The sequence below is a fragment of the Melozone crissalis genome, unplaced genomic scaffold, assembly GCF_028551555.1.
Source record: "Melozone crissalis strain CALT ecotype California unplaced genomic scaffold, PUWL_Pcris_2 ptg000062l_1, whole genome shotgun sequence".
Classification (NCBI taxonomy): Eukaryota; Metazoa; Chordata; class Aves; order Passeriformes; family Passerellidae; genus Melozone; species Melozone crissalis.
The window spans coordinates 5,258,517-5,284,966 of NW_026535840.1; the positions used below are offsets into that span (position 1 = coordinate 5,258,517).

A 26,450-nucleotide genomic window follows, 5' to 3' on the forward strand; every position below is an offset into this window, starting at 1 on the left:
CAAAGTGATTTCCAACCATGCTGTGTGCAGGAATCTGTGGGATAATATTGGATGGAAATGGCTCATTCCCTTCTGCTTGGGAAGTGCTGCTTGCACATCCAGAGGCAGCATAGGCCTTGCTGTGTCATTTCCCACCCTTTTCCCTTTAAAACCCACAATGTGGCACCAATTTTATTCAGGTTCCCCACTGGAGGCTGGCTCAGAGCTTTGAACATTGTAGAAGTCACTCTGTCCTAATCCCTGAACACTCTTTGCTTGGGATCATTGGAAATCTTGAAAAAAGGACTGAAATATGCATTGAAGTTCCCTCTGTTTGTCCAGGGGTGTTCCTGGCTCATCCATCCCACATTCCCTGCCCTTCCATGAGTCAGTGCAGGTGTTCAGCACTGTGTGCTGCTCATTAACCTCTCAAACCCACTGGTTCTGCAATCCCTTAAAGAGCTGGGACAAGGTGCAGGCCCCAACTTTAATTTAATAGGGAATTTACACCAGGATATCACTGAGTCCAAAAGGATATGCCTGACATCTCACCTTTTAGCTTTCGCAATTTCCACATGCAAAAGTTCTGGTTGAAATTATGGAAATATTTGATTTCTGCTCCAGTTGGAGTTGTCCCCATCCTGAACTAGAGAGAGAGCAGAGCCACACTCCATCCTGCAATGCCCCAAACTGGACACTTCAGTTGTGCCCCAATGGTGGTGATTTGTGTTCTTCCTGTCCCTTCAGGGAACTTGGGAATGCTGGGAGCCATGTGGAACAAAGCTAATGGAAGCTTTAGGCCATAAATGATAGATACACAGCAAGTTTTTGGAATTTTATTCTCCTGTGACTGTGCTTGTGCAGCCAACTCCATGTCCAGAATTAAAAACATTCCCAAAAATCCAAAGCTGTGTGTTTTTGTGGAGGTAGTAGGAAAAATCACCGCTCATGTTCTTGGATGGTTGTTTGGGGATGCCAAGAGAAGAATGCAGGGTTCAGGAATCCCATGGTTCCTAAAGGAGCTTTTCCTGAGAGATCCAGGAGATAAAAAAAATTCCCCTCTGAGGTTTTAGGTGTTAATTAAAAGTTCCCTGAATCCCGTGGGGTTTTGACTTTCCCACAGGTGAATGTCACCAGGGAGGACTCTCCCAGTGAAGATCCCGTCTTCCTGCGCACTCTGGGCAAGGGGGACTGGTTTGGAGAAAAAGCCCTCCAAGGGTAAGTGCTCCTTAAGAATTAAATATTGAATTTTGATATTTTCTCCAGGATTTTTGCAGCTTTCAGGTGGTTCTGGCCGTTTGGGAAGAGATTGGGAGCGGATTTATTCTTTTGGAGTCACTGGATTTGTGCTAGAAGGAGGCCCCACCTCAGTGAGGAATGGGTTTGTTCTGCACTTGAGCAGCCAAATGTAGACAGTCCCTTGCTTGTGGACATAAAAAATTAGTTTATATTTGTGTTTCCTTCCCTAAACATCCATTGGAAGCTCAAAGAGTTTGATTTTTGCAACTCTGGAGTGTTATTCCTGTATGGAAAAGGATAATTGTGGTTATCCTGATGGGGTGGATGGCTGAAAGAAGAGCAGTTTGGGGGGTTTAAATTCTGTATTTATATAGGATTTTGGAGGTGGAAATTGGATGTCAGTGAGCACTTCTATATAAACATTTTCCTTTGGACGTGAGCTAAAAGAAGAGAAACTGCAAATCCATATTCAGGCTATAAAAATAGGCTTCATTAAGGCAGGAATCTGGGACACTCATTCATCTTCATGGATAAGCATCTTTTCCTGGGGGGTTTATCTGGGTGCTAGAGCTCTTGGGCTTTTTTTGGGATGCTGTAGTAACATGGTCAATCCCTCCTCTACCATCCTTCTCCACAATAAGAAGTGGCAGAATATTTGAAGACTGAATTTCCTGGCAATTCTTGCCAGCCAGAGATGTATCAAGCACAAATCTCAAGTTTATGAATCTCTTCCTTAATTACAAAATATTGTGGTTATTGAACAAATATCCTGATTTTGATTCCATCCCTTCACAGCCCTGGTGACACAGAGCATCCCCATGGGCAGGAATTCCTTGGCATTTCAAATAGAGTAGTTTGAGATCAGTTAATTTGCAATACTTGGCTGCATAAATTTGAATATTCAATATAGAAATAGAAACATAATTATTGAGAGACCGTTCTCAGCATGCAGGGAAAGCACAATCCTGCCATCCCTGGAAGTGTCCAAAGCCAGGTTGGATGTGGCTTGGAGCAGCCTGGGACAGTGGAAGGTGTCCCTGTCATGGCAGGGGTGGCACTGGATGGCCCCTTCCAACCCAAACCATTCTGTGATCTTTTTTTTTGTTGCTAGAGAATTCCTCCAGAACCATCCCTCCAGTTTGCTGACAATCACAGGAGTCTTGCAGGGAGATTTAAATGGAATAATGTGAAAATATTGCAATGTAAACATTTGGCAGCTCAAATAAATTGATAATTAATGAGTTTCTGTGAGGATTGTGTGAGACATCCCTGTTTGGCCACTTGGGAAACCTTTAGGATTGCTGTAAAATACAGCTATGGCTGAGAGCTTGACATAAAATTGGTTTTTTTTGGTTTCTATTTTCTTTCCTTTTTTATATTTGATTAATTTTTTAAAAACTTTACCAGGGCCTTAGCAATGCTTGAAATCCCAGAGTGGTTTGGGTTGGAATGGACCTTACAGACTAATGGACACTTTATTAAAACCTGATATATTTTGTGTGCATGGAATAAAACAAGAGCTACAAATCATTTCTTCATTAAGATAGAAACTAATGCAGAAATGCAGCCTAGCAGGAGCTGGGATAACAAATCCCTCCCAGCAATATGTCCCTGACAGAGCCATCAGGGACTGATGTGCATTATCCCATTTTCCATGCTCACAGCAGATGGCACCCATTAGTTCCCAGTATCCCATTGCACACTGGCAGAGCAAGGCATGAAATGATGATCCACATCCTCTCCCAGGCCCCTCGTACCTTCCTGGCTAATTGGAGGCAGCAGATGGATCATTTGCAGTCTAGCATGACATAATTTAGGGTGCTCCACAGTCAGGTGTTGTTTTCTTCACTGCAGTAAAAACATTTGTGTAACAACATTCATAGAAACATAATGTAAAGATTTATTATAAAGCAATAATTATTTGTATCAGCATGGAAATAAAGTGTTGTGGTGTTTGGTGTCCCCAGGACGAGGTAAGAGATGAGAAATTGACTCCAAGTTTTTAGAAGGCTGATTTATTATATTATGATATTATAAGAAAATGCTATACTAAAACTATACCAAAGAAAGAGAAGGATACATCAGAAGGCTTAACAAGAATGAATAATAAAAACTCGTGACAGACTTGGAGTCTGACACAGCTGGCTGTGATTGGCCAATAATTTAAAACAATTCACATGTTTGGATAAACAATCTCCAGGCCACATTCCGGAGCAGCAACACATGGAGAAGCTGAGGCTTCTCATCTTCTCAGGAGAAAAATCCTGTCAAAGAGATTTTTCAGAAAATATCATAGTGTGACAATAAAGTTCCTTCAAATCAGCACAGGGAGAGAACTCAGTGCATCTCAGGTGCTGAACTCAGTAATAACTCAATGGGAATAGCTCAGTGTGGCTCAGGTACTAAAACTGGCTGATGAATTAGGGGCTGCTGCCTTGCTGGCCTCACACAGCTGGATCTTGCTCCAGAACATCTGGAGCACAGCACAGCCCCTTCCAGAGGGGTGTTTTGGGAGCAGTCATCCATCCCATTGGATGGAAAATATGGTTTAAGCATTTGGCAGGAGTCTTGAGGCAGAAAATGATGAGGGAAGAAATGAGGACAGAGAGCAGATCTTTAGGAAAATGAGGGTTCTGAGCACCCTGGGATAGTGAAAGGTCCCTGCTCAAGGCAGGGGTGGAATGGTGAGGAATTTAAGGTCCCTTCCAACTCAAACCAGTCTGGGATTCCATAAAAGCCTCCTTTCTGCTGCACATTCCATCATATATTGCATTTACACAGGGCCAGGGGTTTGGGTGATGTGGGTTTCATCTGGTTTTGGGATTCAGGAGGAGTTCTGGACCTGGAACAGTGGACAAGGGCAGGGGGCTGATGTTTGGAGAGCTGGTGATGGAGCAGGAGAAGGAGGGGTTTGATAGAAATATTCATAGTTTGGCTCATAAGGCTTTGACCAAACTGGCCAGGTGTTGAGGTCCAGCTGGGACTTCAAGGTGAGTGCTTTGCTTTATAAAAAAGGGGGCCTAAACACCCCTGGGCAGTGGCAAAACAGGAAGAATATGGGTGAGTAGCCCAAGCTGAAGCTGAGACAGAGCTTCCATAACATGTGCATGTTCATTGGATGTATTTATGTATAAACATAAATATAAAGGTGTATCCTACTGAGAAAAGCAATGAGAATATGGATGATTTAAACCTACAGGAATAGCACAAAGTTATAACAAACATATTTCATGTTTTAGCATGAGAACGCCAGCTGGTTTTAAGACTGTTCTATTGCACATCTAGGATGAGATTTTTAATGCTGGTTTGTTCTGAAAACTGCTGAGTTTGTTCATTTGCCCTGTGGGCTGTCCTGGAAAATAAGGAAGATATTTGCTCTGTGGGGAAGGGAGAAGAACAAATTGTGGTCTTTGGGTTGTGCAGAAGGTGCTATGCCCTGGTGACCCCAGCAGTGATAACTGAGCTGTTGGGACTGATTTATATCTGGTTTTTTGGTACATTCTTGATGATCTGAAAATGAGAATGGTGGTAGCTGTTCCTCATGGGACAACACATCTGCTTCCAAGAAAATTTGTGCTATTTCCCATTTACATCTCCATCTCTGGTAGTTATTTTCCCTAAGTTACAGAAATCAGCTCTGCTCTACCTGCCCCAAATCCCTGGGGCATGATTTGTGCCCTGATAATTTCCTGAAACAGTAAAACAATATCCATGGATATGGGTAGGATGTCAACAGGACAATTCCTGTGCTGACCATTGCAGAACCTGATACCACATTTCCCACCTGGAATAGTGGGAAATGCTCTGATGGATGTTGACATCAGTGACCAGAAAAGCTTGGGAATGCCCATGGGAAATATCAGATCAGGAATAATCCAATCAGGATTGCAGCTGCTGATGTCAGAGCTCTGTTTATTCAGAAGTTAATGTTGGAGCTGAATTTAATGCCAAAAGCTTTTTAAAAGCTTTTGGCATTAAATTGTCTGAGAACAAGACATCAATAGAAGTAGGACTTGTTCCTTTTCTTATAGAGGGTTTTTTCTTGAATCTGACTCCAAAATTAATTGTTTTTTATTAAATCTCTATTAACTCTGCAAGAGGTGCTGGGATCACCCCACTCCTGCTCCTCTGCTCCCTGCTCTAAATTCCCAATTTCCATGGACTAATCTGACCTTTCCATTGCTCCTTTTCCCAGGGAATAACTGAAAAACTCAGTGTTTCTTTAAAAACTTCATAACCCAAACCTAGAAACCTTTGGGATGCCACACCTTGCTGCCCTGCTCTCTCCTTCCTTGTCTTCTCCAGCTTTTTTCAGGTTTCTTGGCTGTCCTGGAAAGGAGCCCTTTCCCTTTTTCCCTTTTTCCCTTTTTCCCTTTTTCCCTTTTTCCCTTTTTCCCTTTTTCCCTTTTTCCCTTTTTCCCTTTTTCCCTTTTCCCCTTGTTTTCCCTTTTCCCCTTTTCCCCTTGTTTTCCCTTTTCCCCTTTTCCCCTTGTTTTCCCTTTCTCCCTTGTTTTCCCTTTTGCCCTTGTTTTCCCTTTTCCCATTTTCCCTTCTCCCTTTTCCGTTTCCCCTTGTTTCCCCTTGTTTCCCCTTGTTTGTTTCCCCTTGTTTCCCCTTGTTTGTTTCCCCTTCTCCCTTTTTCCCTTTTCCCCATTTTCCCTTGTTTTTCCTTCTCCCTTTTTCCCCTTTTTCCCCATTTTCCCATTTTCCCCCTTTCCCCCTTTTTCCCTTTCTCCCTTCCCGTTTTCTCTTTTCCCTTTTCTCTTTTCCCTTTTCTCTTTCTGCTCTCTCCCCTTTTCCATTTTCCCTTTCCTCTCTGCAACTTTTATGGGCTGAGTCCTTTTCCAATGTCCTTGAACTGAAATTCCCAGGAATAATGAGAGTTATATTCCATTTTCTTGGGACACCTTCCTTGCCATCCCCTGCTCCCACTAAAACTTCCCCATCTGCTGCCCTATGAATCCCATGGTCCTGAATTTTCCAGGGAAAACTGAGTGGAATGGAGAATTGGAAATGTTTGTCACTCTGGGACACAGAGGAAGGCACACAAGTTTAAATGTGGCAGGAATTTCATCTCAGGGTGACATTTCCAGATATATATAGATATATAGATATATAGATATAGATAGATATATAGATATATAGATATATGAATAAAAGATATATTTATCCTATAGGATGAAATTAGGAAAATATCATTGTAATCCCTATTTCTTCAGGGAGAACCACAGCTCCTTCTGTTGCAATCTATGTGTTTTTGGGAAAAAGCATCCAACCACCAAAAAGTGTTGGGAAAGGGCTTGAGAAGCAGCAAAATTCTGGTGTAGGAAGGCAGATGGAATTTGTGATGAGAAAGGGCTGGAAAAATGGGCTGGGATGTAGAATGAGAGAAAATTCTCTCCTGGAGTGATTCCTCTTGGCATGAAGCCTTTCCTTGGCCACAATGCTGAGACATTCCCTGTTTCCAGTTTGGAAGAGTAGAAAAGGGAATTAAAAGCAGCCATGGGGTGGGAATGCAGTCCAGGATAATGCAGGATAATGCCGCTTTCCAGCCAGGAGCTCCATGGAGATGGAGATGTAAATATGTAGAGGCCACTATAAAATGGAAGCAGTGCTTCAAGTGTTGATGTGCAGGAGAATGAATAAAAACAACCCCAAAAGAATAATAAACCCAACTCTGGCAAGTTGAGAAACATTTTTGCCACCCTTGTTGCTAAATAATGGGGTTTTTTTCCATAAATTCAGGATGTTTTTCCCCTATTTCCCAATGCCTGTGCTCTGTGTGTATCTCATGGACTGTGGATCTGACACATAATCTCCAATGATTGGCTGGAATTTTTGTCATCCATTATCTCAGATGCTTTTTACAATTTTTGCAAGCACTGGGTGATCTCAGAAGATCTTTCAGCCTTTATTTCCCTTTCCCTGCCAGGGAGGTGGGCGCCCTGATGGATTTAGATCCATCCCTGATGGATTTAGGCCCATCACCCTGAGGCTCAGGAAGCTTTTTCAGGTTTTGGGCAAGCTGTTGGCAATTCCCTGAAACAAAACCCTCCCAAGAGGCTTTGGAGGATGAGAGCTCCAAAGATGGACAGCTGCAAGTGGAGAAGCAAAGTGACACAGGGATGGTGTCACCATCTGCTCCCCTCAGGGCTGGAGCTCCTCCTGTGGCAGCTGGGCCTTGGAGCTGATTGATTTCCTGAGGACACCCCATGGCAAAAATTTCAATTTAATGGTGGAAAACGTGGCCTGGTCACAACACCCTCAACTCCAGAACAGATGGAGGAGGTTTATGATTGCAAAATTGTGGAATTTCCATCAGGCCCTTTGTGGTTTAATTCCAGTGTTACAAGTGTGATGGGTTTGCTTCCCTGCCTCCAAGTCAGGCCCTTCTCCCAGGTACCAAGCGACAGGAGAAGAAGAAGTTGCCAGGGGAGGTTCAGGATAAGCATCAGGAAGAATTTCTTCACCAAAAGGGTTGTAAAGCATTGGAACAGAGTGAAGGGAAGTGGTAGAATCCCCAAAAAGCAGAATCCTGCTTTTTGTGTCCAAGGCTTGGAGCACCCTGGGATAGTGGAAGGTGTCCTCGCACGTGTCAGAAGTTGGGACAAGATGAGCTTTAAGGTCCCAACACAAACCATTCCAGAATTCTGTGCCGATTTCCATGATTCTGGGCCTTTTTTTGCCAATATTTGAAGGAATGAGCTGGAAAGGACATTTCCCAGAGGGCAGAGCAAGGTGTGGTGGCTCTCACAGTATCCTGCTTGGGAACACTGCACTGGCACTCCTGAGGAACAGTTTATTTCTGCTTTTCCAGCAGGAATGAATTGATATTATTTTCTCTTCCTATCTAAAATCACAGCACAGAATGGATTCTCCCAAAGCTCCATAAACATGGCATTTCCAGCACCCAGAATTAATTGCTGACCAACATTCTGAACCAGAGCTGCAGCTTTAATCATTTCTGATCCTTGCTGGCTTGAATATCCTCAGGCAGTTTTTAAATCTTCCTTCTCCTCCTGCACACTTTAAAGTGTGGCACTAATTGCCACAGTAGGACTGGGGCTTTTAATGGTGCTTGTTTGGTTTTTTTTTTCCTTTTTGGATGAGCCATCTGCTGCTTGAGGCCATTCCTCTGAGTTCTCAGATGTGCAGTTGACTTGTTGATTTTTAGAATCTGTTGTCTGAGATTATACATGTGGCAACAAGCCAGGTGAAGCCAATTTTCCTCAACTGCCTTTACATTTTCTGGCACATTCAGTGACTTGTGAGGATCTCTGGAAGGTGTCCCTGCCCATGGGTAGGCAGCTGGAAGTACATGATCTGTAAAATCCCTTCCATCTCAAACCATTCTGGGATATTCTGAACTCAGCCCAACTTTTTTGTTAACAAGAACCACAATTTTTATAGAAAAGAAAATGCTGTGTCTTAAAACTGTTGTAATATATTTCTATATAAATATAATGTACATAAAATATTATATTTATTTCAAGGTTTGGAGCTGGAACTCAGCACCCTGCAGTGCACTTCTGTGTTCTGACAAACAGCTCAGTTTATAATCTCAGGGTTTTTCCTAACTTTTGTGCAGAGAGCTGGTACTACCTTAAGATGATCAAATAGATCCTCATGGAAACACTTCTGGTTCTGAAGGGATGGGGATGATCAGGAATGAAAGGCTAGTGCACAGAAATTCACCTTGTTTGTTCATTTATTTTCTAAGAAAAAAAAAGAAACAAAATATCAGAATCATGGAGTAGTTTAAGTGGGAAGGGACCTTAAAGATTTAAAATTCCATCTCCTGCCACGGGCAGGGACACCTTCTATGATCCCAGGCTGCTCCAAGCCCTGTCCAGCCTAGCCTTGGGCGCTGCCAGGGATCCAGGGGCAGCCACAGCTGCTCTGGGAATTCTATTCCATGGCTTTGCCGCCCTCCCAGGGAACAATTCCTAATTCCCAATGTCTCACCTTAATTTCCCCTCTGTCTGTTTGAAGCCATTCCCCCTTGTCCTGGCGCTCCATCCTTTGTCCAAAATCTCTCTCCATCTTCCCTGTTGTCCTCTTCAGGCACTGTAAGGACACAATGAGGTCACCTCAAAACTTCCCTGCTCTAGGTTGAACAACCCCAATTCTCTCAGCCTTTTAATGTCTGCCTTTAAAATATTTTCATCAACCCAAAATCTCCCTCAGGGAAAAAGAGCCATGAGGAGAGAAGGTTCCTTCCAACGCAAACCTTTCTAGGAGTCTAAAAAAATCAAAATCAAAAACGGGCATAAAAAACATTAATTTGTGTGGGGAAGTTACGCTCAGACCCAACTTGATGTCTCAAATGTAGTTAGTAAATAATCAAGTGGTTTGGAGTCTTAAAGACAATTGTTGGTTTAGAAAATCACAGCTTATGAATTATTCTTGCTTTTATCCAACTGAGTCATAGCCCAGGAACTCAAATTGTTCTTGGTTTGGTTTTTTTTGTTTGTTTGTTTGTTTTGTTTTGTTTTTCTTTTGAAGATGTTGTCTAAAGACCAGAGACAGTATTCTTCCTGCTGAGTTAAAAAAATCAAAAATAAAAAAAAAATTATTTAATATTGGGCAAACAGAGTGTGCCAGATGGAGGAAGAAAGGCAGAATTCCAGGGGTTTGGGGCAAAGCAGCACTACAGAAGGTTTATAGTTACCCATATATTTCTTTTTGCTGCAATGAACATCTCCAAAAATGTTTCCAATGTCTTTTTTCCTCTATATTCCTTCAGAGCCTGAAAAAAAATTGCTGCACTAAAATTGCTGCATAGGAAATAAAAAATATTATTGCTAACAAAGCTGCTAGAGCACCATTCACATCAAAAGAATATAGTTTTAATTTATATATTTTTTTAAGTAGCACAATTTGGAGGAATTATTTTCCTGTCTGAAGTGGGATGAGTGGAATGGGTGCTGATGGAAGAGATTTCAGGGGTCAGATCTGGTTCTTGCTTCCTGGAAAGTGCAAAACCCTGGGATTGCACTTTTGTTTTCCCATCTGGAGGGTGTGAAACAGCTGAAGGCTCCAAACTCTTCCCTTTTCCCTCTTTTCATGATTTTCTGCAGGCAATTCCTGTGTTGTGCAAAAGAAAAAAAGGAAACAATGGGGGGAAAAAAATTCCTATGTGATTTTTGTCCTTGCTGTCAATAATAACCATCAACTGTTAGATCCAAATGTTTTATCCTAGAATTTCAAAATGAGGATGTTTGTGTCAAAATGATGGTTTAGGACAAATGATTCTTGTGGGGGAAAAAATGCATGCTCTGAAATAAATGTATTTTTAATGAGAGGAGACAAAAATCCCTGTACAAGAGTTCCAGTGAGGAAATCTCACATTTTCCCTGGGAAAATGCTTCCATCAAAATACTCCCCCCAGCTCAGTTCAAGTTTGTAAGCATTAAGTGGAACTGAGGAATGCAGCCGTGAATTTGAATTCTCTTAAGTTCCTTTAAAAAACAACCACCCAAACAAGTGAAGATGCCTATGGGGGATGCAGGAGTAGGAATTAATTCATGGAGTGTAGGCAGGATAATCCATGTCAACAAACCCTCAGAGCAGGTTACAACAAGATGGAATTGAAGAGGGGAAAAGAACAAAAAAATTGGAATATCAGCTTAAATGTATAGCTAAATTTACTACAGCACCTTGTGATGTGACTCCTGTTCAAATTCTTTTTTATACCTAGGGTGGATTTGGGTTTGTGTGTCAGGCTTTGGAGCTCCATTTAAAATTCCTGTAATTTATCAATTTTAGAAAATTGTGGGAGTTTTCTGCTCAGTAACCCAGAATTGGGATGCAGGGCCCACTCATTATGAGGCACCATTGTAATTAAATGTTCAGGACTGTGCTTTTTAAATAATCAAATGTTCTCTATTACAGCCATATTAAAATAATTCCACCTCTAAAATACAGAATAATATCAGCTCATGCCTTGCATTTTGCTTGCTGTAATTTAAACACAAAGGGACCAAAGGAAACAGCCTCAGGTTGCACCAGGGGAGATTTAGGTTGGATATCAAGGAAAATTTCTCCTCCAAAATGTTGTCAAGCACTGGGACACGCATCCATGGCAGTGGTGGGATCAGCATTCCTGGAGGGATTTAAAAGATGCTTGGAGGTAGCACTTGGGGACATGGGACAATGGTGGCCTTAAAGCCCATCCAGTGCCACCCCTGCCATGAGCAGGGACACCTTCCATTATCCCAAGGTGCTCCAAGCCATGTCCAACCTGGCCTTGGGCCCTGCCAGGGATCCAGGGAATTGCTGTTATCCATCAGGACTGCTTTGACCCTTTTGTTTGGGCCCTGACTCCTCACTTTTCTTGCCTCAAACCCCAACTCTTCCTCTTTGCCTCCATGACCTGCCCCCATCCAACCTTTCCACTGGTGATTTTGACATCCCACACCCATTTATTTCACTCTGAAAAATATCCTGGGGCTTCTTCCAGAAGCTCCTGAGCCTGGGAGGAATTCCCAGTAAAGACCCACAGAGCTGCCCAGGCTTTGAGACTCCCTAGAAAGTGAAGATTTGCTGTCAATAATTACATTTCCTCTATTTATTTCTTTAAATTGAGGTTTTTCATGAAGGTCTCTGCAGGCTTTTGCTGTTTGGAGCAAGGTGTCAGTGATTCTCCGTGAATTTCACCACAGGTTGTCCCAAATCCAGCAGGAGGGATGGGAGTTGTTGAGCTGCATGCCTTGGATGGAACAGACATTTTCAGAGGTTTAGCTGTGTTTATATTCAATAAAAAAGGGAAAAGTTCATTTAAAACTACTAAAGCTGTGGGCAGCCTTCATCCCAATTTAATCTTGGGTTTGTTCAGGCTGAAAAAGTGGTTTAGGGTTATGTGGCAGAACTTCTCTAACGAAGCAATTTCACTCTGGCTGCTGAAGGGGCTGGCAGAGGTTTAAATTCATCAAAATTTTTTATATTTAATTTCTTTTTCCCCCCTCAGCCCCTGGGTTTGTAAAATCCAGTTCTTGATTCCTGAAGTCTAAGGCTGTAAATTACACATCCTTAAGGCACCTGCTAAATTTCATTATGTCCACAGTCAGGCTGTAATTAAATGGAAGGTTGGCAGTTGTGGAATTGAGAAGAAATGGGAAGGTTTTGGAGTTTTATATAGAACATGATCTTTTAAAGTTGAAAATTACAATTACAGGAGGCTACTCAGCATTTATCCTAGTTGCTGATTTATTTTCTCATCCTGTAGTATAATTTTGGATTTAAATATTTGGGAAATTCACCCCCAAACAATTGTGTTAAAATAGGACTTTTGCACCATTCTGGGGCAACTCTCCAAGCATCACCTATTGCACTGCTTCAAGTTTTCCTGAAGTTTTCCATCATTTCCAAGCTAAATCTTCCAAATGACAACTTGGAGCTGCTTTAAAAAAAATCCTGGGGGAATAAATCCCAAGAGAAGTAATTTAAGCTAAGGAATCTGGTATTTAACAGGGGTTATTGCCACTGTTTGCTTGAAAAAGCTCTTGAGCCTGGTCTTTATTGTCAGGAAAATGGGAATATATCTAATCTCCATGGATTTGGGGGTGTCCACAAGAACACAGAATTTATAGGCATGGATATTATATTATATTATATTATATTATATTATATTATATTATAGTATAGTATATTATAGTATATTATAGTATATTATAGTATATTGTATCATAATCATATTATATATCTTATAATATCATATTATAGTATATATCATATTATAATTTAATATATCATATATATAATATATATCATATATCACATATATCATATCATATCATATCATATATAATATCATATCAGTTATAAATTTTTAATTCTTTCATCATGTGTCCTTTCTGGACAGGCTCTTAGACACCTGGAGAAATAATAAGTAAAAAATAATTTGGAGATTTAGGAGAGATCCCTCTACCTGGGAAACCTGGGAGAGCTGAAACTCTTTGTAATGCTGCAAAAATCAGAGCCTTTTGCACTGTTGGTTTATTGTCCTGCTGCTAAAAAAAAGAGGAAAAATTCAGATTTTAAACTCGCCCCCAGTGTGTCCTTGGGCAATATCAGATATTTTTTGGATAAAGCTCCCTAAGCAGGACATCTCCAAGAAATGCAGGCTCATTTAGGAAATGTTTTATCATTTGGAATCTCTTGATGAAAGGCCTGTAATAAAGTATTGGAGTTAACCTTGTAGCCTTATTTCTCCTTTTATGGCCACAGAAGATACTTTTCCCATGTGGAGATTCCAGATTAAGGACAGGGAGAGAGGAGAAGGGAAGGATTTTAATTGTCAGGAACTTTGAAGTCATAATGGGACAATGACCCTGTGTTCCTGCTGGAGCTCAGGAGAAACCCTGGATCACTTCTCAATTTGGGGGATCCACATTTTCCATCCAGGCCCAAGCTGTTGCTGGTATCCAGGGCTTGGAGAGGGATGAGGCAGCCATGGGAAAAGGGACTTGGATTTCTTTGAATCCCAGAACAGCTTGGGTTGGAAGGGGCATAAGAATCAGCTCATCCCACCCATGCCATGTCAGGGACATCTTCCACCATCCCAGGCTGCTCCAAGCCCCATCTGGGAACCTGTGCCAGGGCCTGCCCACCCTGCCAGGGAAGGAGTTGAAAAGGTGGGGATCAGTTTATCAATTGTCTTGGATGTCTTCTTATTCCCTCTTTGTGTTTGTCTCTTATTAAATAATTTTAAAGTGAAGCTGCCGAGTCATTCATGAGCAAAATGTGTCAAGGACCATTTCACGTGGCTCTGGCTGCTGAATTCTGTTGTTGCTGCCCTTCTTTTTTAAGGAAAATAATGCAAATCAATGGTTTCTTCTTTATCTGTGCCAGTTTCCTGGGTTTTTGGCATTTCCTGGGTTTTTGGCTTTGCCTGGCTTTGAATGATCTGATCAAGGCTGGCAGATAAGTTCTTTATGCAGGGTAGGTCTGCAAGGCACCAGTTTCTAGAAACTCTTCTGATTTGTTCAAGGTTTAATTGATTTGTCCTTGAATGGGATAATTAACATTTAATATGTCTTAAAGATGCTCTTCTCTCCCACTGGCTGATTAAAACAGCAATGGATGGGGTGTGGTTAGGTTTTATTTCACTTTAATGAATAAGTGGCCATTTCGTGCCCCTGGGTTGTTTCACATGGGGAATATAATTAATTACAGCCTAGTGAGGCTCTGGTTCATTACAATAATTCTGAATAAATTGCACAAGTAATTGAATCATTAATGGGTTTGGCAGGCAAGGAGGTTCTACCATCCCAGTGTCCGAATTGTGTCACTCAGATTTGGGTTTTTCTGTCACTTCAGACTGAACTTAAGCCACAGTTTACCTACAAATACCAGTTTTAATTCCTATAGAATATTCCTCTAGCTGTGTTTGCTCTTCCCTGCCTTTCTGAGCTGCTGGAAACACTGATTAAACAGTGATATCAGTAGCATTGAGGGTTTCCTGGGAGCAGTGGGAATGGAAAAACCCCTGGAAATGGTTTTACCATCAGCAGAGAGGGATTTCTGAGCATTGTTCCCGCCTCAGCAGTGGGAAACACCAGTGGGACACAGTGGATCCCTACAGGGATTAAAACTGTGCATGTGGCACTTGGGGTCAGGGTTTAGGGGAGGACTGGGCACTGTTGGGTGGCTGGTTGGACTCAATGATCCTTTTCCAACAATTCTGTGATTCCTTGCTTGTCCTGATGCCAGCAGATCCAGCCATGGTGGGATGGGTGCAAGTTACAGGGGTTAAAAACAGATTCCATGCAGGACTTGGAAGCAAAGGGTTAGGGATGAGGTGCTCATCTCTTTCAGCTTTGAAAGACAGCCACAATAAGGATTTCAGCTGGACATGGGAATGCCTGCAGTGTAGATCCTCACTGTGTTGTGGCAGCCCTTGGGTTTAATTGGAATTCCCTTCCCAGGCAGGTGGATTGCTCAAGGGGTGACACAAATGGAGTTTCTGTGCCCAGAGAAAAGGCAGAGCAGGGGCTGTGACAGATGGCAGCCCACAGACACTGGAGAAGGCTCCAGGAGAGCTCAGAGCTCCTTCCAGGGCCTAAAGGAGAGCTGGGGAGGGACTGGGGACAAGGGATGGAGGGACAGGACACAAGGAATGGCTTCCCAGTGCCAGAGGGCAGGGCTGGATGGGATGTTGGGAATTAGGAATTGTTCCCTGGTAGGGTGGGCAGGCCCTGGCACAGGGTGCTCAGAGCAGCTGTGGCTGTCCCTGGATCCCTGGCAGTGCCCAAGGCCAGGCTGGACTTTGGGGCTTGGAGCACCAGGGACAGTGGAAGGTGTCCCTGCCATGGCAGGGGTGGAATGGGATGATCCTTCACGGCCCTCCCAACACAAAGCATTCCATGATTCTCTGCCTTCCCAGTGTTCCCACGCCAGCACTGCCAATAATCCATCCCTCTGTTTGCCTGAAGGACTCAGAAAAGCTCAGTGGAGTTAAGAGAAGGTGGAATTTCTGTTTTGCTGAAATGGGATTTTTAATATGGACCCTCCTGGCTGCGGGCAGGTGTTTCAGGAAAGGCTGTTTGGCACTTGGAAGTGTGGACACCTGGGTGGAAACTGAGCTGAGGGTGCCACTTTGCACAGGTGTGCAGGCAAACATCCCAAATCCATCTGGCACCTTCCCTTGGCACTCCAGCTTCTGGAAGTTCCAGTCCAACTTTGGCTCCAGCAAAGAGAGAGAGCCACAGGGAATTGTGTTCTCTGGGGTTTGAAAACCTGTGAGTTGTGGATCTGGAAAGTGCTATTTGTCAGGAGATAAATAGTTATTATTTTCTTTGTATATTGTATATCTAGGGAATATCAAACCCAAATGTCAATCCCTAAACTTTGGGATTGGAAGAGACCTTAAATCCCATCCATTCCCACCCCTGCCATGGGCAGGAACACCTTCCACTGTTCCAGGCTCCTCCAAACCAACCTCTCCTTGGACATTTAAACAGTGGAATCCTTCCTTCAAACACACATTTGGAATGTGAATACTCCCAGAGGACACAAACTTTTATCTAAAACTTCACTTTGTCCTGAATGCACCCAAATTCCCCTTTTTTAGAAAGCTAATTGAGGAGGAATTTGATTCCCATGGACACACTGACATCCCAAGGACACCCAGTGCTACTTTCTGCCAAGCCTGAGAGACCCATGGGAATATTAATATCAGAACATTTATTAAGAAAATGTAATTCTTAATTTCCAGGTGACTTTCCCAGACTACTCCAGTGCTGTTTTACAAAATCCAGGGCTATAATTCAGCCTCATGTCTGGGCTTTTTTCCCATAGATATTTTATTTAAGCTTTGAGGTTTATTTCTTCTTTTGACAGATATTTTATTTTATAAAAATCCTTTTATTTCATAATTAAATTTCCATAAATTCTTGCCTGTTTTAACAGTGGAGGTGGTTTAGTGCAGACCTTTCCATGGAGGTGGAGCACTTTTGCTCCTGATTTTTAGTGCTTTGAATCCTTCTTGTGTTGAATGGCCTCAGATTCAAACACCATGTTGGAATTCATCCCAATTTGTTCTTAAATACCCGCTCACCTCATAAAAATGATAAAAGGATGACCAGGTTTCTTGAGGGGTCATCATGGCTTGAAATGATGGTTGTAATAATTGCTGAGGTTTTTATTGTGCCTTCCCAGTGCTGAGTGCTGAATCTTCCACCTTCATATTTGGTGCCAGGTCACCCCCACCAGGGCCAGAAATTCATTTCTTTCCATGCCAGTTGGATTTAGTTTGGTTTTGGCACATAAAACCTTGATTATTTATTTCTTTTTTATTAAATCAAGAATAGGCAGGTGATTGTTGCATCTCCCCCTGCTGAAACTATAGGTCAAGATGCAGGCGAAGTAGTAGAAATTATTTATTTATTTATTATTATTATTTTTAAATTTTACTTAATTTTATTTTATCTATAGAAATAAAAGGCAATCAAAGCCTTAAAAAGACAATTTTTAAGTCTCCAGGTAGGCAAATCCCTCTTTTTAAAGGATAGAAGATCACCAAATTTGGGTACGACTCCTCAGAATACCCAGTAAAGCTGATTCTTATCTCCCACCTGAAAGTCATGGTGTAATCAGAAAATACCCAATAAAATAGAAGGGAAGATAGAGATGCTGGGCTTTGAGCTCTTATTGCTAAATTTAAGCGAATAATTGATTTTTCCCATTTTTTCACCTATCTGACATGTCTTGTCCTAAATGCTTTAAATCAACCTCATTAAGAATATTGTAACAAGGTCAAGTGTACAGTGCTGGCAGATGGGAAAATGCATTAAAAACCTCAAATAGCAGCAAATTAGGAACCTCTAGATAGTCCTGTGGCATAATTGAAAACCCACCAGGGAAGGCCTCATTTTTTATTTCTGAAAAGCTTCATTAACAGCATTCTGAGCTGATCTCAGCACTCATCACCTGAGGTCCTACAGGATGGGAGGTTTCACTCTCCCAGGCAGGTTCTGCAGGGCAGCCCCCAAGGTCCAGGCACTGACCCACCTGCTCTGGGTGGTGCTTAGAGGTTCTCCAGTTTCTTGAGCTAAGAAATGAGGTTTTATCCTCATTTTTTAGGGAAGGAAATGGTGAACATCAGGAAAGAACTGGATGTGGCTGTGTCCATGGGGTCACACAATGGTTTGGGTTTGAAGGGACCTCAAAGTTCACCCAGTGTCAGCCCTGCCATGGCAGGGACACCTTCCACTGTCCCAGGCTGCTCCAAGCCTTGCCAAAGACTGAACTTGATCACTTTGGAGTTCTTCTCCAAATTTAATAAACTCTGTAACCCATGTTCGCATCAATCCCCTGGATCTGCCTGATTTCCATGGGGGAAATCCACCCCACACAGACCAAAGCTTGGCTTTCCAACCTTTCATGTTCCTGAGAACCCAACATCCATTTGCCATTGGCTTTGATGTAAAAATGTATCACTGGGATTAATAAACACAGCATGCTCTACTAAACTTTTATAGATTTTAATGTGAAACTAATAAAAGGTGCCATTAGAAAAAGCTGCACTTGAAAAGCCATTTCATAAAAAATCTTGTAAAAATTCCTTAAGGCATTAAAATCTCACTTCCTAAAAGGGAATGAAATACAACAGGAGGGATTGGACTCCAAGCTACGCCAGTTTGAGGACATGTAGCAAAAACCCCATGTGATTTAATCTTCATGGGTATTGGGAAAACAAAACAAAACATTTCTTAGAACAGCAATTCAGCTCATTGAGCTTCAGAAATACTATTTTACCATTTTTTTACTCAATATAAGCCAAATGTACAACTCTTCAAATAGAAAATGTACCACCTCCCTCTAATACTTTGTTTTATGCCTTGTGAGCATCTTGTTAGCTCCTAAAATATATTTTTACTCCCAGTGGCTCCAGCTGAAAGGTTTAAGCCCTGCCAAGGGTTGTACAACAAGATTTACAAAGAAAGAGGAGCCGTTTGTGATAATTGACTGGAATATTTATGAAGCTGAGGCCTCAGGTCTTTCAAGGCTCTGTTGGTCAAGGAAATTCAGCTCTGTCTTTATGGCAGTGAGGGCTCTAAAAGAAAAAATTCAGGAGATGCTGCTGGAATTCCACCAGCCTGAAGAAAAGGAGGCTCGGGGGGGACCTTGTGGCTCTGCACAACTCCCTGCCAGGAGGGGACAGCCAGGGGATGTCAGGCTCTGCTCCCAAGGAACAGGGACAGGACAAAGGGAAACGGCCTCAAATTGTCCCAGAAGAGGTTTAGGCTGGATATTGGGGAAAATTCCTTTACAGAAAGGGCTGTCAAACATTGGATTGACCACCCAGGGCAGAGGTGGAGTCCCTATCCAAGGAGTTGGGAGCAGTGGGAGCTATGGGAGAAGGTACTGGAGCAGGACTTCAAGCAATTTGGGGATGTAGGAAGGCAAAAAAAAGGCAAAAAAATTGGGAATCACCTCAAACATTTTTACATTTAGAGCAAATTATGGCAGTCTATGGTGAAACCACGAGACAGAGGCTGAAGTATAAACTTATCTCTTCTGAAATTGAGTTGTTGACACCTTGTCAAAAGCAAAATTGTTGTAACTTCCCAATGCGGTGAAGTTGGCTGTAAATTCCGAGGAGGAAAACGGATCCGTGCATTTCATCCCTTAAATAACATCCTCATGTTTCCATTGGTGTGGTGGCATGTTACCCTGATTTTTTTAAGATTTTCTAAGCTTTCTGATGTTTACGTTCTTGTAACCAACTTTCTCACACACTTTATGTAAATAACTTACTGTTTTGCATTCTTGTATAGAGGAGGAAAATTTGGTAGGCTGTTGATTTGTCCAGTGTCATTGGAGATGACAATTCCAAGGAGGAAAACAGATCCGTGCATTTCATCCCTTAAATAACGTCTTCATGTTTCCACTGGTGCGGTGGCATGTCACCCTGATTTTTTAAAATTTTCTAAGCCTTCTGATGTTTACATCCTTGTAACGAACTTTCTCACACACTTTATGTAAATAACATATTGTTTTGCGTTCTTTTATAGAGGAGGAAAATTTGGTAGGCTGTTGGTTTGTCCAGTGTCATTGGAGATGACAATTCCAAGGAGGAAAACAGATCCGTGCATTTCATCCCTTAGATAACATCCTCGTGTTTCCATTGGTGTGGTGGCATGCCACCCTGATTTTTTTAAGATTTTCTAAGCCTTCTGATGTTTACGTTCTTGTAACCATCTTTCTCTCACACTTTCTGTAAATAACTTATTGTTTTGCGTTCTTTTATAGAGGAGGAAAATTTGGTAGGCTGTTGGCTTGTCCAGTGTCATTGGAGAGGTGGCACTGTCACCCTCCAATCCACTGTCATTTTTGGAAAACTATAAATGTTAGAGTCAGAAATTTTAAAACTCTCTTTTACCTTGCACGTCTGCACTGTGTTGTTTCGTGTCCTATAGTCCTGAGAACATTTAGGAACGTGGATTTTTGTTGCCACCTAATTCCACTGCTGAGCTAGGGAGCAGAAAAGGGCACACGAGGTCTCCTGCTGGCATTTCTGGCCATTTTCCACAGCCAAGGATGTCCTGAGGGCTCCCAAATCCTCCCGTCTTGGGTTTCCCCCGCAGCAGCTGTGCCCCCTGTGCCGGTGCCCAGCCCGGGGCTGGGGGAGCTGGCACGTGCCAGGGGGTGGCACGGAGCTGGGGGCTGCAGGGGATCAGCAGTGTCCCGGGGGAATGAGGGAGCAGCCGGGGCCATGGAGCGCTCGGGGAGCGAGGGAGGCTCCACGGATGAGGAACGCGGATTTTCGGGGAGCAGCTCCGAGGAGGAGGAGGAGGAAGGGGATGAAGGCCAGGCAGTGTCCGAGTCAGTGCTCTCCTCTCCTCCCTATGGCCACAGGGGGTGGTGGGGCACTGCCAGGAATTAGTTAATTAATTCATTAATTAATTGTCAATATGTTCTGTTTTACACATCACAATTCTAATATCTCCTTAGTGCTGTGCTGTTAAAATAATTACTTGTATTTAATGCACTTGCAGTAATTAAACTACCTGTTTTTTTACCATTTTTAAACCATTTTTACTATTTTTTAACCTGTTTTTTAACCATTTAATGCAGTATTTTCACTTATTGTTGCATTGGTAGTAGTTACTTTTGCCTTTAAAGCTGTACATTTACTGGGAGTAACCTCTGCATTTAATACTTTGCACTGGTAGTAATTACTTGTTTCATGTATTTACTAGTAATTAGTTTTTCATTTAATGCTGCGCACTGGGAGTAATTACCTTTGGTTTTAATGCTCTGCATTTGTAGTAGTTATTGTTTCAGTTAATACCATGATTATTTGTTGCATTTAATGCCTTGCACTTGTAGTAACTTCTTTGTTTAATGTCTTGCACTTTTAGTGGTTACTTTTTCCTTCAATGCTTTGCATTTACCAGTAGTAACTTCTGTATTTAATGTCTTGCACTTTTAGTGGTTACTTTTCCCTTCAATTCTGTGCATTTACCAGTAGTAACTTCTGGGTTTAATGCTTTGCACTTGTAGTAATTATAGTAATTATTACATTTAGTGCTGTGCCCTTATTGTAATTACTCTTGCATTTGGTGCAGTTCGTGTGTAGTAATTACTTCCTGCAATTAATGCCATGCACCTGTAGTAATTCCTTCTGCATTTAAAGCTGTGCACTTCCTAGTGGTTAATTTTCCACTGAATGCTGTGCACTGGTAGGAATGGCTCCTGGACTTGTAGTAATTACTCATTGCTCTTAATAGCATGCACCTGTAATAGCAACTTTTGCACTGAGTTCTGTGCACTTGGAGTAATTATTTGTTGTGTTTAATGTCACCTACTTGGAGTAGTTGCTCTCTCATTTAGTGCTGGGCACTTGCTGGTGGTTGCTCTTGCCTTTAATCCCCTCTTGGTAATTTCTTTCGCAATTAATGCCTTGTACTTCCAAGGTTTCATTGGCCTTTAATGCCATGGATTTCTGTCCCTGCCTGTGCTGCAGCTGCTGGCCAAAGTCACCTTCTAGAGAAGGATGGATTAACAGAAAATAACAGAAATTACAACAGTCCCTTCTGCATCTGAATACCTCATTTCCAATTTTATCGAAAATGTTGGAGCTGAGGCCCCCAATTTTATTGTATTTTCCTGGTCTGTAATCATCTAAGTATACAACAGTAAGCAAATAATTTCTGTGATCCATAAATTTACAGGGATAAATGTCTTTTTGTGGCATCTGGGATAATGGGACAAATGTGTTGAGTTTTAATGGGAATTAATGGACAACAACAAATTTGAATTCTCATTTTAATGGATCAATATATTGTCAAAAGCTGGCTACAGCAACTTAATGAGGAATTCAATATTATCCTTCCTTATCCTCTCTGTATTTACCCAAGTTTTAGGAGTTAATAGAGATAATTATCCACTGCTATTCCACTACTCCTTTCTCATTGCTTTAAATTAGCACAATGTGATTTATCAGTGAGGTTAATTAGCAGGAATACACACTTAATTCCAGTCCAAATAGACTCAGAATCAGCATTTCAGCACAGGCTGGAGTATTAATGTATTTCTGCTTGCTCTGCTCTTAAGGTATGAACATGAAGAAATTAAAGTTAATTAATGATGACCTCAGAGGAAGAATGCATGTGCATCACCCTTTTTTAACCTTATTCCTCTTTTAATGCCTCCAGTCTTTAAATGGGAATTTCTATTCCTAACAGCACCTGTAAATCTGATTTTCTTCCTCACTGGAACCTAGAGTGGTGTTCCAGCCTAAATGAATGAGGGGTGTGCAAAAGAGGGGTGTAAGTGACTGTAATCCACTTAACCTTTGGAACATGGAAAGGTTGGAGGAAATTGGGATAAAGCGAACCCAGAAAATGCAGCACTGACTCTTAAACACTGGAACAACAAATCCACCTGATTAAAATTAATTAAATTGATTATTTTTATTAGTCTTGGAATTCTAGTCTTTTATTCGCCTAAATGGATGATGAAAACAGCAAGAAAAGCTGTGGAAGCCAGCAATTTGTCCTCAAAGTGCTTGGAGAGCCCTGTGTGTTGGAAATCAGAAGATTGCCATGGAAATAACTGGAGAAATGTGTTTTTTCTTGCAGGGAGGATGTCAGGACAGCCAACGTCATCGCAGCTGAAGCGGTCACTTGTCTGGTCATAGACAGAGAGTAAGTTCCTCCTTCTGCCTGGGGCTGGTGGGAAACTCCAGTTTAGACCTTTCCCAGAGTTTAATGAGAACCTTGGATCATCTTCTCCAGAGCGGCTTCTTAATTTGAGGTGATAAAGTCACAGAATTGACAAATGGACGGAAGGTGCCCCTAAATCATCGAGACAAAACTCAACAGTGACAACTGGAAAACTCAACAGTGACCATTACAAAACTCAATAGTGACAATTAGAAAACTCAACAGTGACAATTACAAAGCTCAATAGTGACAATTAGAATCACAGAAAGTCCAAATGGAAATAAAGGAGGAGCTGGAATTACTGTGGAAATTCCACAGCATTTGCTCCTGGTGAATGTTGGAGCAAGGTATTATCCCAGTCCATTTGGAGATGGAGAGTCCTTGGGAGAAGGCCACAGCCCTGCTGGGAGCTCTGTCACTCAGAGGAGATGCAGGAGATCAGAAGAGTAAAATAATAATTTATACAGGAAGCTTGAGAGAATTAAGGGGGGTTAATACAGAACAAAACTGTGCCTGGAAGCTCCAGTGCTGCAAGTCCAGCTGCTCTCTGCAGTTACTGGGAATGGGATTTAAAAAATGACATAAAAATTGAACATGATTCCTGGGCTGGTTTTCCTGTTGTGCAGCACTGGCACAGATTAGAACAAGGTATGGACACTCCCAAGATGATGGGAATCTTTCCATGGGAATGTGCTAAGGATCTGTGAAACCCACAGAGAGGGTGAATAGAATTTCACTGCCTCCCCCCCATGCAGGAGCCCCAAGAAACCTGCAGGAGGGAGCCAAAAACTGTGGAATAACTATAAAAAATTGCTGATGTTGGAAAAGAAAATAAATCCATTGGATTTTTGAAGTATGTAGGACCCACCTGTGGGTCTGGAGAGCAGTGTGGATAGTTGGGTGTCTGGGCAGGTCCAGGAGCTGGATCCATGATCCTTGCGGATCCCTGGAAGAAATTCTGGAGCCCCTCTTGTGTTCTGGTGAGAGATGGGATTCTGTCCTCCTTTAGGGCTGGTCTCCATCCCCTCAATCCTGCTGGGACACCAGTGGTTTGTGTTATCTCCCAGGCCTCTATTTCTGGAAATCCAGCGTTCTGTACTGGCTGAGCTGGGGAAAATCTTCAGTAATCCTGATAAGTTCTGATTTATGTTAATTCATTCTTAATTGCAAAACCCATGGTCTGTCCATTGAACACAAATGGGGAACACCTGAGGGCTCCTTTCTCAACCCTGTAGGTAAAACCTCCACCCTCCCTTCTCATGCTGTGGGGCAAAGAGAGGAAGAAGAATTTGATAATATTTTGATAATCTTTATGCTTTTAATAATTAGATAATTTAGCAGTCATTAATTCAGAGAAACAAAAAGCAATGAATAATTTACACTTTTTATTTTTACACTTTTGCAGCAGGTATTTTTGGTTTGCACTGTGAGAGTTAAAAACCCCAAATAATTCAAGTCACCCATTCCTGATAATTCCCCAAACTGTTCCTTTCCTTGTCTCCTGTGCCTTGTCCTCAGCAGTCAGTGCCCTTGAAATAGTGAGGAAGTACAAGTTAAATTTAAACTGATGAAGCTGTGGTTAATCTACCTCAGAGATTCTATTAACACTGTGCAATTAGCAGAGTAACACTATTTAAAAAATTCTTATTTATAGGGCAAGAAAAGTGACCCTATTGGTGGCCCTATTTATAGCTCAGAGCAGGCTGTTCTGTGTTCTGGCCAGGGCTGAATTTCATGTCCCAGCTCTTCCTTAGGCTGTTATTTTATAGGAATGACAACAGCAGGAGCATCATTTCATGTGGAGATAAACTCCCAGGACTTGTGGCAATTTGGGAAATTGGTTGAGGAAAAAAGAACCAATTTTTATATCCAGACAGAGGAAATTTTTACATCTTTTGAGTTGTGGTGGTGGATGAGAACATGGAGTGACACAGGAGGCGGCAGTGGGAGCAGGGAGTGGGTGTTCCCTGCAGCTGGAATTTGTTCCCTGCAGCAGGAGGTGTGACACAAGTCACTGAAGCTGCCAAATATTTTCCTTTTCCCAGACATGCTCTTTGCCTAATCAGATGGAACCACTGAAGCAGCAATTTCCATGCTCTGTGGGTGTCCCCCATCTGAAGCAGCTCAGCAAAACTGGTGTTGCAGTTTCAAAAAACAAGTGATGGGAAAAGACCTTAACACATGGGATTCCTGGAGAATTCCAGCCTCGCTGACCAGCATCACCCACTGGAATTATCTACAGCAGGAGAACTCTTCCAAATTCCTTGTGGAAGGCTTCCCAAGGCATCCAAAAATTGTTCCAGCTGCCACATCTCATTAACAAAGTCCCACCTTGGTGCCACAGGAAGTTATTCCTAAGGGAGGCATGAGCCTGGCTCTGGATTTGCCAATATTCCCAGCAATTTTAGGGCTGGTTTAGCTGCTGCAGGGTTTGTAGTTTGGGAGTGAATAATATTGAAAACTTTCATCCCAGGGATTAGCCAGGAGCTGTGGGCAAGTTGGGTTGGAGAAGGGAATTGCTGAAGTTGAATTTGAGAAGGGAATTGCTGAAGTTGGGTTTGAGAAGGAAATTTTCTAAGTTGGGTTGGAGAAGGGAATTGCTGATGTTGATTTGGAGAAGGGAATTACTAAAGTTGGGTTGGCTCTGGAGTTGCCAATTTTCCCAGCAATTTTAGGGCTGGTTTGGCTGCTGCAGGGTTTGTAGTTTGGGGGTGAATAATGCTGGAAATTTTCATTACAGGGATGAGCCAGGAGCTGTGGGCAAGTTGAGTTGGAGAAGGGAATTGCTTAAGTTGGGTTTGAGAAGGAAATTGTTTAAGTTGGGTTTGAGAAGAGAATTGCTGAAGTTGGATTTAAGAAGGGAATTGCTTAAGTTGAGTTTGAGAAGAGAATTGTTTAAGCATGACAAGGGGGAATGCTTTGCCTAAAAGGATCTCTGGAATTTATAAAGTATGTATAAAATGGCTACAGGGCTGAAGCAGCAGGAGTGGGAAATACCACGAGGGAAGTCAAACTGGAGCTCATGATGGGTCTTTAATTACCAGATGATGTTGGTGCTGCCATGCTTTTTAATTTCCTTGTGAAACAAGAGGGCTCTTCCAGTCTCAAAAGCACCCCAAAGACTCCCAAAAAGTAGTACAGCTATTTTTGCCGATCTAGGAAGATGTGCTTTGCAAAGTGCATTTCCAGCATCCTTTTCTGGTGTAGGAATGAGCAAAATCATGATCCAACAATGAAAACAACCTGCAGGAAGCATTTGTTGCATCCCATGGACTTTGTTCCCACTTGTCCTTGTCCTGAAAATATTTGTTACAAAAAGCATTGGTATTTTTTCCATCTTGCAGTTGTGGTTTTTGAGTCCCTTCCATTACTGGAATAATGAATTTCAGTGGGATTTGGTCCTTAATCCTCTTAATCCTTCCCTGTGAGGGTGAGCAGGCCCTGGCACAGATTCCCAGAGAAGCTGTGGATGCCTCTGGATCCCTGGAAGTGTCCAAGGCCAGGCTGGATGGGGCTTGGAGCAGCCTGGGATAATGGAAGGTGTCCCTGTCCATGGCA

The 26,450-nt window shown here is 42.2% G+C and overlaps 1 protein-coding gene across 2 annotated transcripts in view; it reads left to right on the forward strand.

Annotated features, from left to right (window-relative positions):
- Positions 1 to 26,450, forward strand: part of PRKG1 (protein kinase cGMP-dependent 1) — a 353,715-nt gene that overhangs the window by 262,691 nt on the left and 64,574 nt on the right. For both annotated transcript variants that reach the window (XM_054288351.1, XM_054288352.1), the window contains exons 7-8: positions 1,103 to 1,197; positions 22,809 to 22,874. In XM_054288351.1, the coding sequence (XP_054144326.1) occupies positions 1,103 to 1,197; positions 22,809 to 22,874 (161 nt within the window). The remainder of the gene's footprint in view (positions 1 to 1,102; positions 1,198 to 22,808; positions 22,875 to 26,450) is intronic.